This window comes from Meleagris gallopavo, chromosome 4 (assembly GCF_905368555.1).
Source record: "Meleagris gallopavo chromosome 4, MGAL_WU_HG_1.1, whole genome shotgun sequence".
NCBI lineage: Eukaryota > Metazoa > Chordata > Aves > Galliformes > Phasianidae > Meleagris > Meleagris gallopavo.
The window spans coordinates 11,576,568-11,590,513 of NC_139407.1; the positions used below are offsets into that span (position 1 = coordinate 11,576,568).

At 35.6% G+C, this 13,946-nt stretch overlaps 1 protein-coding gene across 13 annotated transcripts in view; it reads right to left on the reverse strand.

The window, feature by feature from the left end:
• TTC29 (tetratricopeptide repeat domain 29) overlaps positions 1-13,946 on the reverse strand; it is a 317,361-nt gene that overhangs the window by 67,775 nt on the left and 235,640 nt on the right. For 11 of the 13 annotated variants that reach the window (XM_085222176.1, XM_085222178.1, XM_085222186.1 and 8 more), the window contains 2 exons: positions 5,720-5,932; positions 4,374-4,462 (listed from right to left, as the gene is read on the reverse strand). In XM_085222176.1, coding sequence (XP_085078302.1) covers positions 4,374-4,462; positions 5,720-5,932 — 302 coding nt within the window. The remainder of the gene's footprint in view (positions 1-4,373; positions 4,463-5,719; positions 5,933-13,946) is intronic. The other 2 variants (XM_085222179.1, XM_085222182.1) reach the window with 1 other exon arrangement.

The window sequence follows — 13,946 nt, forward strand, 5'->3', positions numbered from 1 at the left end:
AGTGGTCTCCTTCTAGGACATCCCTGTCTTTTTTGAACTGTGGAGCCCAGAACTGGACACAGAAATCTAAATGCGGCCTCACCAGGGCAGGGATGTTCATCCCATCAATGTCTGGCAGCAGTGGGACCTCCCAGAAACAATAAATTAAATTAGTTGCAAAATTGGCTCACTAACCCCAGACCTTCAATAAGAAAACCTTTCTCAGTATATAATCCATTGTCAGAGTCAAGATCAGTCAGAAGTGCTTACAGTCAAGGTTGACTCAGGTTTTTGTCTGGTCTTCTTTTCCTTAGCCAAGAAAAATACAGATTTTCTATTTGAGCACAGTTTTAATAAAATTTTAAAACCTGCTCCAATAGAAGTGAAGCCTCTTGGAATTATGAGTTTTTTATTCTAGCATTTCTTAAACTTGTACATGACCCCATTTTCTATGCTGAGAAAGTTATGCACCACCAGAATGGCTAAATATCAATTACACGTGAATAAGGCTTGATGAAAAAAAAAGGAAGTTTGAAATCATTTCCATTCAGTACTATCTTTTGATGTGTTTTGGGAGCCTCCACTTAAGCATTTCTACAGTGAAAACAGTGAAAGCTTAAATCTCAACTTGGATTTCTATCCAGACACTGCTTGCAGAAGCGTGTTTTGAAGTTCAGTCTCCTACTAATGCAATAAGTTGGTAAGCAAACCTCAGAGAAATTGTGCTCACTCTTCTAAATCATCTTTTACAAGATGAATGTATAATGGGAAGAGTATAATGTCTACTTTTTTGAACTCTCTTACTAGTTAGGATCCTCCTTGAGTTGTATACTCATATAGAAATATGGCCATTTTTATATAATTAAGAATAATAGATACAATTAGATAAAATATACAGTATATACCAACTTTAGCATATCTGCCTTCCAAGTACATTTACTTACATTTTCTCTACTTGCATGAGTTAAAATTTTCAGGTTTTTTAGATACAGATTTTTTCAGAAATTAACATTATGGTCATAAATCACCTCTGATTACTTTAATAGGGTCATTTTGAATGTGAAGATGCCTTTATAAGTTCATAAATTTTCTTGATAATTTTATGCCTGTGGCTTGTATACCATAATTCTGACAATTGATGCACATGGCATTATGTCATAAATTACCACATTTATTTTGGCATGAGTTGCAGCTCAAGAACACTGCTCCTATTATTTAAATATGTAACATAACTGAGGCACACATATCCAAAATAAAGGAACATTTGAAAGAAACAAATGCTCAGAAAGGCGTAGGAGCTGGAATTTTCCTGATAATCTGAGATGCAACTAATTGAAAGAGAAAAAGCCCCTAATGTCCAAGATTTGAAGTATTCTTAAAAGCCCAGTATATTAAAAAATCCCACATTGAGAATTAGATTACAATGCCTTATGTAAGATTTTGAATGACATACAATTGTGTCAGTTAATATTTTGCTTGTTATGTAAGTCTTAAGAAAAAACAAGCAGCAACTTTCACTTCAAAATCAGTCTAGACGGAGAAATTTCTCTGAATAAAATCTATAGTTGTTGAGATAAAATGTGTGTATTAGGAACTATTAATATTGTGTGTCATATTTGGGGGAAATGTAATAATCTCGATTATAATCTGGATATATGAAAAATATTATGAACTTAATATGCTGACGTTTAACATAATTAGTTCTCAGGCTTTTAAACTTGCACATCTTTATGTTTTTACACCTATGTAGGTCCATCAAAGGTATCAAATAAAATTAAATCAACTTATACCGATTACGCGCCAGATGAAATTATGTTAGATTATTCACCAAGTGCCTATCAAACAAAAAATCCTTCTCCAACAAACACAGCCCATTCAATACAAAGTGACTGCATATTTTTGATGTAATAGGCTGCAGCTCAATCATTTCAACCTTTAATTACTGCATCAGATAATGAATATTTTGAACATATGCTTCTCCACTCTAGAAGACATGAATGAAAGAGAAACAAGTTTATATGCATGCTACTGTGTGTGTGTTGGGGGAGGGAGTAGCACGCTCAGCAGCAAAAGGAACCAAGTGGCAACAATTGGAGGAAATGGTATCTGTAACAGCTGCTCCTTTCAGATTCCCCTAGAAGGAGACTGCCTGAGGTGAACCACAGCACAAAAGGATAAAGAAGATGAAAACTGATGCAAAGCAGGAAAATAACTGCTGAGACCCCTGAGTCTACACCCGAGTAGTCCCAAGCTGTGTGGCAAGACCTCTTTAGCATGCTACAGAAGCTGGTGATGAACTACATATTACCATGAGGCAAACTGGCTCCTAGCAGTATTGTCTGCATGTTATGTGTAATGATAACCAGTGGTCCTCTGGGAATGGGATGCAATGATTTCATCTCTGTAAGCATCTGAGCTCCCCTTGGATACAGAGACCATTAAACTGAGAACAGAAGGGTAAATTTTAGGCAATGATTTCTAATTGGAGAGAGAAGACAACTTGTGTTCAACAGCACTGACAACCACTGATATTTTACTGCTCTCTGTACTGATGATTACTAAGGACAAAAGGAACTAAAATGTTACCACTTTTTCTCAGTCCCATAATGCACAATATATTTTTTGAATGAAAGTTCTTCATAGGTTTGTTATGCAATCTCATTGGAGATGTCAATATTTTACGAATTTTTATTTATTCTGTAAAGTATTAATATTTTCATTAAAGATAAAATACCATCATATACTCTATAAGAATTTATCCATTTATGTTTTGTATTACAGAGAATTTATTTCCCCTTTAATTAAAACATATACTGCTTTCCATACCTGTCAGGTGTTTTTGTAAGACTAAAGGCACATCCCTTTATATACACATTTTAAATTAATAGCGGTATTACAAAATTGAAGGTACCAGAACCTTCCTCAAAAAAACAAAAAAACACAAAAAAACAAAAAGCAAACAAACAAAAAACCAACCCAAAACCAAAAAACAACAGCAACAAAAAACCCCATACTTCATGTAACAAAAAGAAATGAAACTTCCAAATGATTTCTGTAACTTTTTGGCAGAAGACATGAGGGAGCAATACAGGGAAAGAAGTAACTATAAAATTTAAGCAAAATGGACCCTGAGGAAACAATGCCAGAATATCTAATATTTTTGATGCTTTCAAGGGTAGTTTGATCCTTTTTATAATACAGAGACTATATAGTCTTGTTCATTAATAAGTTTTTACTGTGATGGAGAGATCAAAGACACATGCAGGCTTTGTTTAGCTGATTTATTTGTCTTACTGCTCTTCATCATCCACATAAACTTATTCTGACTCTCAGAAACTTAAGAAAAGTTGTTCAGGTAAAAATGTCTTTATACTTGTTGGTCAAAAAGCAATGCGGATGAAACTTCAGCACAAAACAACTCTAGCCTAATCTGTTATACTGAACATTATCATGTTCAGCTGCAGATTACAGCTGAGTAAGAACAGGCTTTTTGGCTTCTGACTAGAAGTTCACTGTCTACAACATACACATCCTACTTTCCAGAATGAGTTTGATTTAGACAGAAGAAAAGCCAATCAGCAGTGAAGAATTATATATATAGATGGTCCAAACCTTTTGGAAAAATCACTGAAAACATATAAAAGTATATTTCAAAAAAAAATCTAGAACACATCCTACACCACAGGAGCAAAGCAAGCAACGGGGAAATTCATAATGGTTCACTCCACGACTTCTCTTGGCCTCTCTGAGAAAGATGAACTACCACAACCAAAACCATAAAGAATGCTCTCTATACAATTTGCTCATTAATAAAATTCTGAGCAACTCCACAGATAAAGGAAGAAACTAAAATAGAAGCAGTAATTTTCCAAATGAGTAACAGCAATAATCATAGACAAAACAAATATGTTTTTCCCACATTTTTAGAGGGTCATTGAAGACTGTGCCCTCTCTGATGACAGATAAATCAAACTGTTGCTAATCTTTCTTCTCCTGCTGACCTATGAAGAAGTGGAGAAACACTCCTTCCCCAGTAGTCATATGTAGAATTTGCACTGCCTTTGAATGATTACATGTGGGAGGCTCAAGGGAAACATGAAAAGTGGAGCCTGAACTCATGCATCCTCAGAAGAGATTACACCAGCACTATAGCTTTTCGCATCAAAAGCAATTCATATTTCTTCCACATATTCTGAAAAGCTTAACATTTGGACTGACAGTTTAATTGTTGCTCACAAATACACTGTATCAAATGAATTTCTAAAATAGTTTGCTTTAAAAAAAAAAAAGAATCATAACCAAATAAAACCTAAATAAAACTAGGCAAAATTGCTTTATATGCACATAAAGAGAAAGGCTCTGAGAAAGCTAAAGCAACGTTAAAATAAACTTACTGATAATGCTGTCTTCTCTTCTCCAGCAAAATGATACACTAAACTTAAGCAATATGCAGCTTCTCCTTCCATCTTCTTATCACCTCCTACTGTAAGGATTATAGCTACAGTTACCAGAGTAGTCTTAACAAAATGACATAAACAGAGACAAACCTTGCAGGTTATTAAACAAAATGTAGATGCTTATATACTGCTGTAAGTTTTTTTCCTTTCCCTTACCTTTGTCATTTATCTTTTTTTCCAAAAAAGATCGGCTTCTATTTGAACAGGTAATCAAACTTAGAGGCTAGGGGTTTGAACAAAGTTCAACATAGAGAAAATGCCTTAAAGTAAATAATGCAGAACAATCAGCTTAATGTGCTGTAACATTCTGTGTCATGAATTGTTTAACAGAACTCTGTTCTCACATTAGAACATACAAGCACCCTTTCTTTGTCTCTACAAAATAAAATATATAATGCATTCTAAGATACAAACAAACTATATTGACCTGCATACTTGGACATCAAGAGATAACTGTCAGTGGGCCAGGCTGAGAGATCTGGGACATTTCAGCTGATGGAAGAGAAAGTTAAGGCAAAGGATCTCATTAATGTGTTCAGAAGTCTGATGGAAGTGTACAAAGAAGGTGGAGTCAGGCTCTTCTAAGTGGTCATCAGCGGGGGCAGATGCCAAAGATTGTAATTCCATCTGAATGCAACAATACTTTCCTATTGTGAGTATGGTCAAACAATGGAAAACTCAGGGTGATTATGGTGTCTCCACCTGCAGAGTTGGTCAAAACTTGACTGGATGCTATGCTAGGCAACCTGCTCTAGCTAACTGTGAAAGCGATGGGACTTGATCTCTAGAGGTCTCTACCTCAGCTGTTCTGCAATTCTGTAATTTTCTTCCTTCAGGTTTCAAAATATTTATACATACTAAGAATCTTACTTGCTTATGATAGAAAATTGCTTTTTGCAAGTGCTAAGTAAGCATGTAAAATGAAAAACAGTCATCCAGCAGACAATATCATTGAAAAATTGCCAAATCAACAATGACTTGCTAACCAAAATCTCACTTTCTGGTTATGGGTTTTCCAGTTTTATACCATTATTTTCACTAGGGTTTTTTTTTTTTTTTTTTTTTTTGGAGATGAAGCTGTCAGAAATCTGAAAGATTCTTTGTTGTCAGCAAGAAGGCCTTCCTGTTTTAGCGAGACCTGGAAGTGTACGAACAGCAATTTTCTTAGACTTCCATAGGAAATAATCACTCAATTTAACACTTCACAATTTCTACATTACTTTTCAGAAAATCATAGCATGCTTATCAAATAAAAGTACATAAAAATGTTATTTTATACGTACCATTTTTTGCCATTCTGATAGCTTTTATTAATGTTTTGATGGCCTGCTGTCGTTCTTTGTTTTCTAGCATTTTGTCTGCTTGTAATATATAAATTCTCCAAAGATGCTCACATGCCAGTGAATTGTAAGTGTGGCCTGTCTCATCCTTCCATGTTGAACCTTCTGTTAGCTGGTAAAATGCTTCATAATGCTCAGCAGCCTTCACGACATGACCTGAAAAATTTTATTCATAACTGCAACCAGTGTAATCAACAACATTTTGATAAGTTATTAGCGTGTCATTTTCTTACTAGAAAGCCAATTGCATCTCAATCCATTCACAGATTTTTAAACAATCTTCAGTACGTAACTTAGAAATCATCGGAAAAATTACCAGAAATATTTTATGTTTAACTTTTCACATTCTAAATTAGCTTTCTTTGTGGATTCACAGTGTTGGGGGCATATGATCTAAAAGATGCTACGTTAAAATTTTCTAGAAAATAATCTGTTGTAGGTTCATTAAAATGACCTGTATGGATCTTATATTAAAAAACAACCAACCAACCAAAAAAAACTGGCATGCATGGATAAACAATCACAGTTTCAACTGTTCATCTTTTTTTTTTTTTTTTTTTTTTTCCCATAACAAAAATGCCAAAATATTTGGAGAGTATATGGAAAATAAATGTATCAAAACTACAGAAAAAAGTCTTTACTCAAATAAAAGAATTGATGAAAATAATTGTTATGGAAAGAAATAACTCAAGAATTATTATTAGGTCAGCTCTGGAGAGTAGACACAGTGAGATTACTGGAAGAGCAAGAATCACTAATACATTGAGTATTGAGCCTGATCTTCAAACCTAAGCTACTCAAACATCTTCCAGTGAAAAATTCACTTGAAGACGCAAGTAGCTCCTCCTTCATCCCCTAGCTTCAGCTAGCTTTTTACATGTAGTACATCTAGGCTTCCTGGACAACAGAAATTCAAAGCCCCGTGCAAGAACTGAAAAATTTTCTGTATACATAGTGAGTTACAGAAAAACTACTAGGAAGCAGGTAAGCTAAGACTCAATATATGAAACATATCCTGTACCCAGTACATTGTTTTTGCAAAGAATATTTACAGCAAAGTAGAAACGCAGAGGTGACATTTGTTTAGCCAGTTTGTATGTTTTTGATAGAGGAGTTCTGTTCTATAGATCATTAACAAATTAAAAGCTGCAACGAATGATGAAGTTACATGTTTGCACTCAACACCTCTTCTGGAACATGATCTCTAAGAAATGATTACTGTTTTACAGACTTTTTAAAGTGCTGCATTCAGATTACTAAAAGAACTAGAAAGAATTAAGAAGGAAGGAAGAAGGGAGAGAGTTATTTTCCATTGGTAAGGAAGGAAGAGAGAAAAGGTTAGAGAATGGCCTGCTTTGAGCACTGTAAGGCAAAATGGAAGCTAACTTCCTGGACCCACAGTCAACCAAAGGCAGTAGAACAGTTATGATAGATTCCTCTTATTAAGCTTAATTTAGATTAATCTTTGCATATGTTAACCCTTTATAACCATGCTTTCGACTTTGTAATATAAAACTTAACCTTTAGCTTTAATAAAATTAAACTTATTTTCAGATTAAGCTCTTCTGTTGATTGAAGTGAACTCACCTAAGATTGACAAGCACAAGAAAGTTGACTTTCAAAAAAGCAACTGTAATTCAACTTACATAACTGTCACAGAAAAATCATTTTAAGACTCTGCAACCTATGATACATTTAAGAGTCCCAGAGGACACAAGAAAAATGCTGAAGACCGAAATGCAGATCAAAAGGAGAACATCCTACAGCAGGCATTATTTGATTCCACTATTACTGAGGACAGGTATTGGAAACATGGCCCAAAACATTTGTAAAAGTCTTTTATTGCCACAGTAGCTAGAAGACCCCTTAAGCAGATAGGAAAACACGTATATATTCTTAACAAAATAACACATGCTTGACATAAGACTGCACAAACAGAAATGCAAAATGAAATCATCATCATCAAAAACTTAAAGGATTCTATGATAGTAAATGTATCAGGAAATAGACATGTAGATTTACTAAAACCAAATAAAAACACTTTACCATTCTAAAGAGATTTCCAAATTTTGTTTGGGTTTCTGTCTATCCAGCTAACTTCTTAAGGCAAATAAAAGTCAGAAACCAATAGAGTTGGAGTTATCCAAGTTGCTAAACACAGATTTTAGATACTAATCGTAAAAGCTAGTGTTGTTCTTTTAACAAAGAATGGAAAGATAGACTAAAGTTTAATTTTAATAGCTAGATCTGGCATTTTATCCACATGGATACTCACAAGAACAGAGTCCTCATTGGAACTCTTCCAAGTTTACACACAAATAGACTGTCCTTTTTAAAGGATATTGCCATGCATTTGTGCTCCAGTTTCACTACATGTGTAATGGATTCTCTAGAACAAAAGAGTTTGATTCACGTATAACTCAAAAACTTCTAATAGGAATGGGAAGCAGAAAACTCATGGTGAAGAGAAGACACCTTGGCCTGTAATCTGAAACTGAACACAGTAACCTTCTTGTAAGACTCTTAAATATAATCTCTTAGAGGGATGCAACGTTCTTGTTAACCATACACACATTTCTTGGGCAACCCTCAGAACTATTATTTAGATTATGAGAACTATCAGATACGTTAATTTCTTCCCATGCTCCCCTCTTGCAGCATCCCCTTGAGAAAGTTTCTGTCAGACTGGAAATTGGACTCATATATTCCATATATCCCACAGTTCTTAAGAGTTGACCTAACCACAAGAGCTTTGACCTGGCATTCTTTTTGCCAGATCTAAGCGAAACCTCTTTAGAGAACAATCCATCTACGTCAAGCTTCAAAAAAGCAGCATTTTCTTTTATGGCGGTATGCAAATGGAACTATAGTAAAACACATTTGGTTTCACTGAACTAACCAGAAAGACTGTAAAGGAAAAAAGTAACTCAATTTGGTTACAGAAACACCGAAAAGAAGATGCTGAGGAAAAACAAAACAAAACTGCAACACAAATAATTTTAAAAATAGCTGCCAAAACTCCATAAGCAAGAGAGGGATGGAGCCTGAAAACCCTTACATGGCTGGAAAATTCCTAACTGAAGACTCTTTGAAGCAATACTACTAATTTTCAGCCCGCACAGTTCTCAGATTTATGGAAAGTAAAACATTTTAGATTTTGAAATGCATTCCTCCATCAAAATTACCTGAAATCCTCCCTACTTACTGGAAAATGACATATCAGACTATTTCTTTAATCCATAATGTTCATGTGAACTTTAAAGGCTTGTGGGAAAACACTGTCTTCAGGAGGATGGTGGGTTTATTCACTCTGATGAGTTGGTTCACTTGGAATTGCTTTTAACAGTGAATTCTGATTTTTAAACACATAATTACTGTAATTTTTAGACATATGAAGAAGTAGATGCTATTTAAAAATCTTGAAAAGCACTCGGAGAATAAGACAATTACAGAGCATTGCTGACTATTGCTGACTATTTAAGAATATTTTAGTGAAAAGGCAGAGTTTTAAATGATTTTTGTTGCTAAATGAAAAAAAGAGCAAAATTAGAAAAAAAAGGAGTAGGAAGATAATTTCAAATAGTTTGTAGAAGTATATAATTTATATCTCTAGGACTTCAAAGAGAACTTCTAGAAGCTGTTTCTAATACGATCATAGTTGAAAAATCTACTTGCAAAATGTTACACAAAAGGAGTATGCCTATTTTCAGTTAACAACAATTAACAGCAATTACATATTTCTTCTTCCCAGTGCCATACAGTGTGGACTAAATGGATAGAAAGAATCTTTGATAACTCCTCCTCTTTTGTAAAAGCAATCAAAAATCAGAGAATTCCTGCAACATATCTACTATCACTGCTAAAGTGTTACAGTTCAGTGGAACTTAGGGCGTAACAAAAAGTAACTATCAGCAATAGTCTAATCATTTTATTTTGCCACATTGTAATATGGCCAGTAAAGAATCAGTTTTAAACAATTATATGAGTAAAAAATTACTTCGCCATTATCAAATTTTGGAAATAATGCAACAACTATGCATGTATGAACAAAGATTTGTGCTACAGTTTTTTACTGAACTGAGTTACTTAGAAGTAATAAAAAAATAGATCTCTTCATTCAAGCAAAAGAACTCGATGTAATTTTGTAAATTCTGAAGGGAAATGTTTTCATGTTATCTAAAATTTCCTCTATAATTCCCTTTTCTAATACCCACTCAAGAAGCATACATTTGTTATGTCAAAATAGATATTTTGGACAAATTTCAACCAAAAGGTTGACTACTACTTTGCATGTTGGGATTTTTTATTTTTTATTTTTTTTTCTGAGTAGAAAGATTGACTAGATATTAACACAAATGGGTTTAAATGTGAAGCTGCCATAAAAGCAGGCACATAAATGTAATTCTCCCAGCCGCTATTTTGATGCACATTTTTGATTCCATGAATATTTTATGAAATGGCCCAAACTAAAGCCATATAACATTCCTGCATTACTGATGCTTGCGCCCGTAAGCTACAAACATTAGAGGCATGATTGAGTGCATTAAAATGAACTCATTCAGCAGTGCATTGATTACTTGAGAGAGAAAGGAAAAAAAGAGAAGTTACCCTCACTTAAGAAAACAGCATACAAACATGAAGTTTTCAACACAGAAATTAAAGATAGCAGATTTGAATAATATTGTATTTAATAAATGAATGCAGGGCAAAACCATCTGGAATTCCTTACATACAATGCTGACATTAATTAGGTGAGATGTTAATTAGGTCCACAGATTGCTTGCAGTAGTGTACAGGTAATTTAAAATGCCACAATCTGGTAAATGCACTGACTGACCTGTTCTAGTGCCATGCCTCAGCAGTACTCAGAGAGCACCGTTATGATTTCCTCTACCAGCTTGTATATTTACCGATGAAAATCATGCCGTGGAAACTGTTGCCAAAGAAGTCACGGGGCTGTTAGGTGCGCTAGTATACATTCAGAAAGTACATTTATCCTGAATTGTAAACATTTGTTGAGGACTTTAGAAAATAGTCCACTTCAGCTTTAAACAAGAACTGAAAGGAACAACAAAGTTCACAATAAAATTCTGGCATGCTTTAGTCTAAAATTAGGACATACTTCACCATATCATGTGGACTTACAATCTACTACCAGTAACAGTTAATGATAGCAAAAAGGAAAAAAAGTCATTACCATTTTAAAGATACAGGTTTCAGTTTAGCTGTTTGAACTATTGGTATTATTTTTATTACCTACATTCAGTTACTATAATTATGCACTATTCAGGCTGAAGTAGTTAAAAATCTTGCATTGTGGCCTTCCAGTACTGGAAGGGAGTGTATAAACAGGAGGGGGAACAACTATTTACATGAGTGGATAGTGATAGGACAGGGCAGAATGGTTTTAAACTAAGACTGGGGAGATTTAGGTTAGATATTAGGAGGAAGTTCTTCACACAGAGGATGGTGACACACTGGAACAGGTTGCCCAAGGAGGCTGTGGATGCCCCATCCCTGGAGGCATTCGAGGCCAGGCTGGATGTGGCTCTGGGCAGCCTGGTCTGGCGGTTGGTGACCCTGCATGAAACTACATGATCATTGACTTTTTCAACCTATTGATATGATATGATTCCAAATTGAGCCACAATGTACAGAACTTATAAGCCTTCCACAGAGATAAACTGGGAGGTGGAAGAAAAAGCTCACATGAATTATTAGAAAAAAAAGCACTTATTCAGTAAATAGTTGAATGTTCATCTGAGGTAAAATAAATTGTACAGAAGTCACTGGGAACCCAAGCTTATGGAGTAGTCTGCAAAAGCGAGACAAAAATATACGCAGATTTAAGATAATTTTGCTCTTCTATACTTGTACAAGGTCTCTCTAAAACACATCTGATCATCAGATACAGGGCAAGCACTTTTAAGGTAAACCGTTATTTGCATCTACAGGCATTTACATCCATAGGAGCTTTATAACATTTGTTGAAAGAAGGCACAGGAAATTTGAGCCAAACGAGGTGGGCAATTCAAAAGAATATTGTAATAGACATGTTGGCTCATCAAGGTGAGTTCTGACCACTTTTCCAGTTAGAAAATACACCAGAAGATCTCTCCCAAGACTATTAGAAGCTCAAGATAACTGAAAGGCTGCCAGAGCTGTACAGCAATTGAGGCTTGGAAGTAAGGAGATGTAAGGAAAGTTATGCATCACATAGCCTCGATACAGCCTTGGTGTACCGCAATGCGAAAACACAGTATTTTATGCTTCCTTGTCTGCACTAAAAACTACAAGGCATTGGTATTGCAATTGAAAGAATGATATATTGCTTCTGCCAATATTAATTAAGTGAGAATCTGTTGTCCGAAAAGAAAAATAAAATCACAGAAATTCAATGAGATCTAGATCACTGTATCTATAGTGTATACACACTCTAGTCCCCCAAAGCTCTAAATAACTTGCCTTTAAAGGTCACATACTTATACCTATACGAAGTAGCGGGCAGTGCATGTTATGATATCCACACTTGCGCTGGCCACAATATCATAAAACTAAAGAATGGTCTGAATTGAAAGGAATCTTTTTAAAGACCAGTGAGTTCCAGTCCTCCAGCCATGAGGAAGGGATATGTTCCACTAGACCAAGCTGCCCAGGGCACCATATTATCTGGCCTTGAACACTTGCAGGGATGGGGCATTTACAGCTCCTCTGGTCAGCCTGTTCTAGTGCCTCACCACCCTGATAGTAAAAAAATTCTTTCTAATATATTACCTAAATCTACACTATCTTAGATTAAGACTGTAACCCCTTGTCCTATCCCTACATTCCCTGATAAAGAGAACCTCCCCAGCTTTCCTGAAGGCCCCCTTTAGGTGATGGATGGCCACAATAACATCTCCCACGAGCCTTCTCTTCACACTAAACAACCACAACTCTCTCAGTCTCTCTTCAAAGGAGTGGTGCTCCAGTCCTCTGATCATCCTTATGGCCCTTCTCTGGAACACCTCTAAGAGGTCCATGTCCTTCTTATGCTAGGGATCCCAGAGCTGAATTCAGTGCTGCTGACAGGGTCTACAGTAGTGGAATAGAGGTGGAAAGTCATCTCCCTCGAGATGCTAGCTATACTTTTATTGTATATTATTATAGTACATTATCATACTATGATACAAAAAATGATTTAAAAAGTTGTTGCTTAAAGGGCTGAGACACCTCACAAGCTAGGGACAACACTGGTGTCTGTGGTTGCTTGAATGTTTGCCCCCTAATCCCTTCCCCTGCTGCTGCTACGAAAGCTGCTAAGAAGAAAGGGTCTCCCCCAGGCAGCTGAAATGACAGCCACTTTGGGGGTAGTTTACTGTGGACCAGAAAAGCCTGGAATTAACTGAAGGGTACATTACTGGAAGAAGAGCTGTTCTGAAAAACCTTCTTGTTTTCAAAAGAAAGCATAAGAAGTACAAAAGGAACAGGTACTGTTGTAGAGGTGCCAGGAACAATTATCTTCTTGACTTCCTTCTAATTAGTACATCAGCCACTGTACCCTCAAAATTCTCAGTTGGCTCCAGGCCTTCTTAAGTTGCCTCTGGCTCTACAGAAAACCTCTCTCAGATTTTCTCTGAGATACATGGGCTTCTCTCTGGATCTATTGCCACAGCTCACAGTAACTCTACAAAGAAAATTTGGTGTCAATCGTATGATTTCTTCCATGCACCCAAATGCTTTCCTCGGTTTAAATAATTTTTTTAGTGATTAGATTTTGTTCAGATTCTACCCTTTTATTTTCCACAGCTTCCAATAATAATATTGCAATGTTCAGTTTTCTATTGTGGAGATTTCTACATCAAAATGATGCTCTGAGTTGGTTGGACTAATGGCCTCCTACAGTCTCTTCAGACTTGAACTATATCATGCTTTGGAGTGCAAGGAACTTCTTTATTAATAGTTTTGAATGTTTTTTTTTTTGCACATGAATTCTACATATTAGTGTAGTAACGGCTGTGGAAATGCAGTCTCATTGACAACAGCTTTACTCTCAGAAGCTATTTGTCCCAGAGAAAGGACATTTCCTCTAACCATTTCCTCTAACGATTACTAAAAGGTAACACTGCCTCCAGGAAAGTTTATCTAATATGATGGCATTTGCTGGTTCAGCTGCAGTAATGCAAGACCT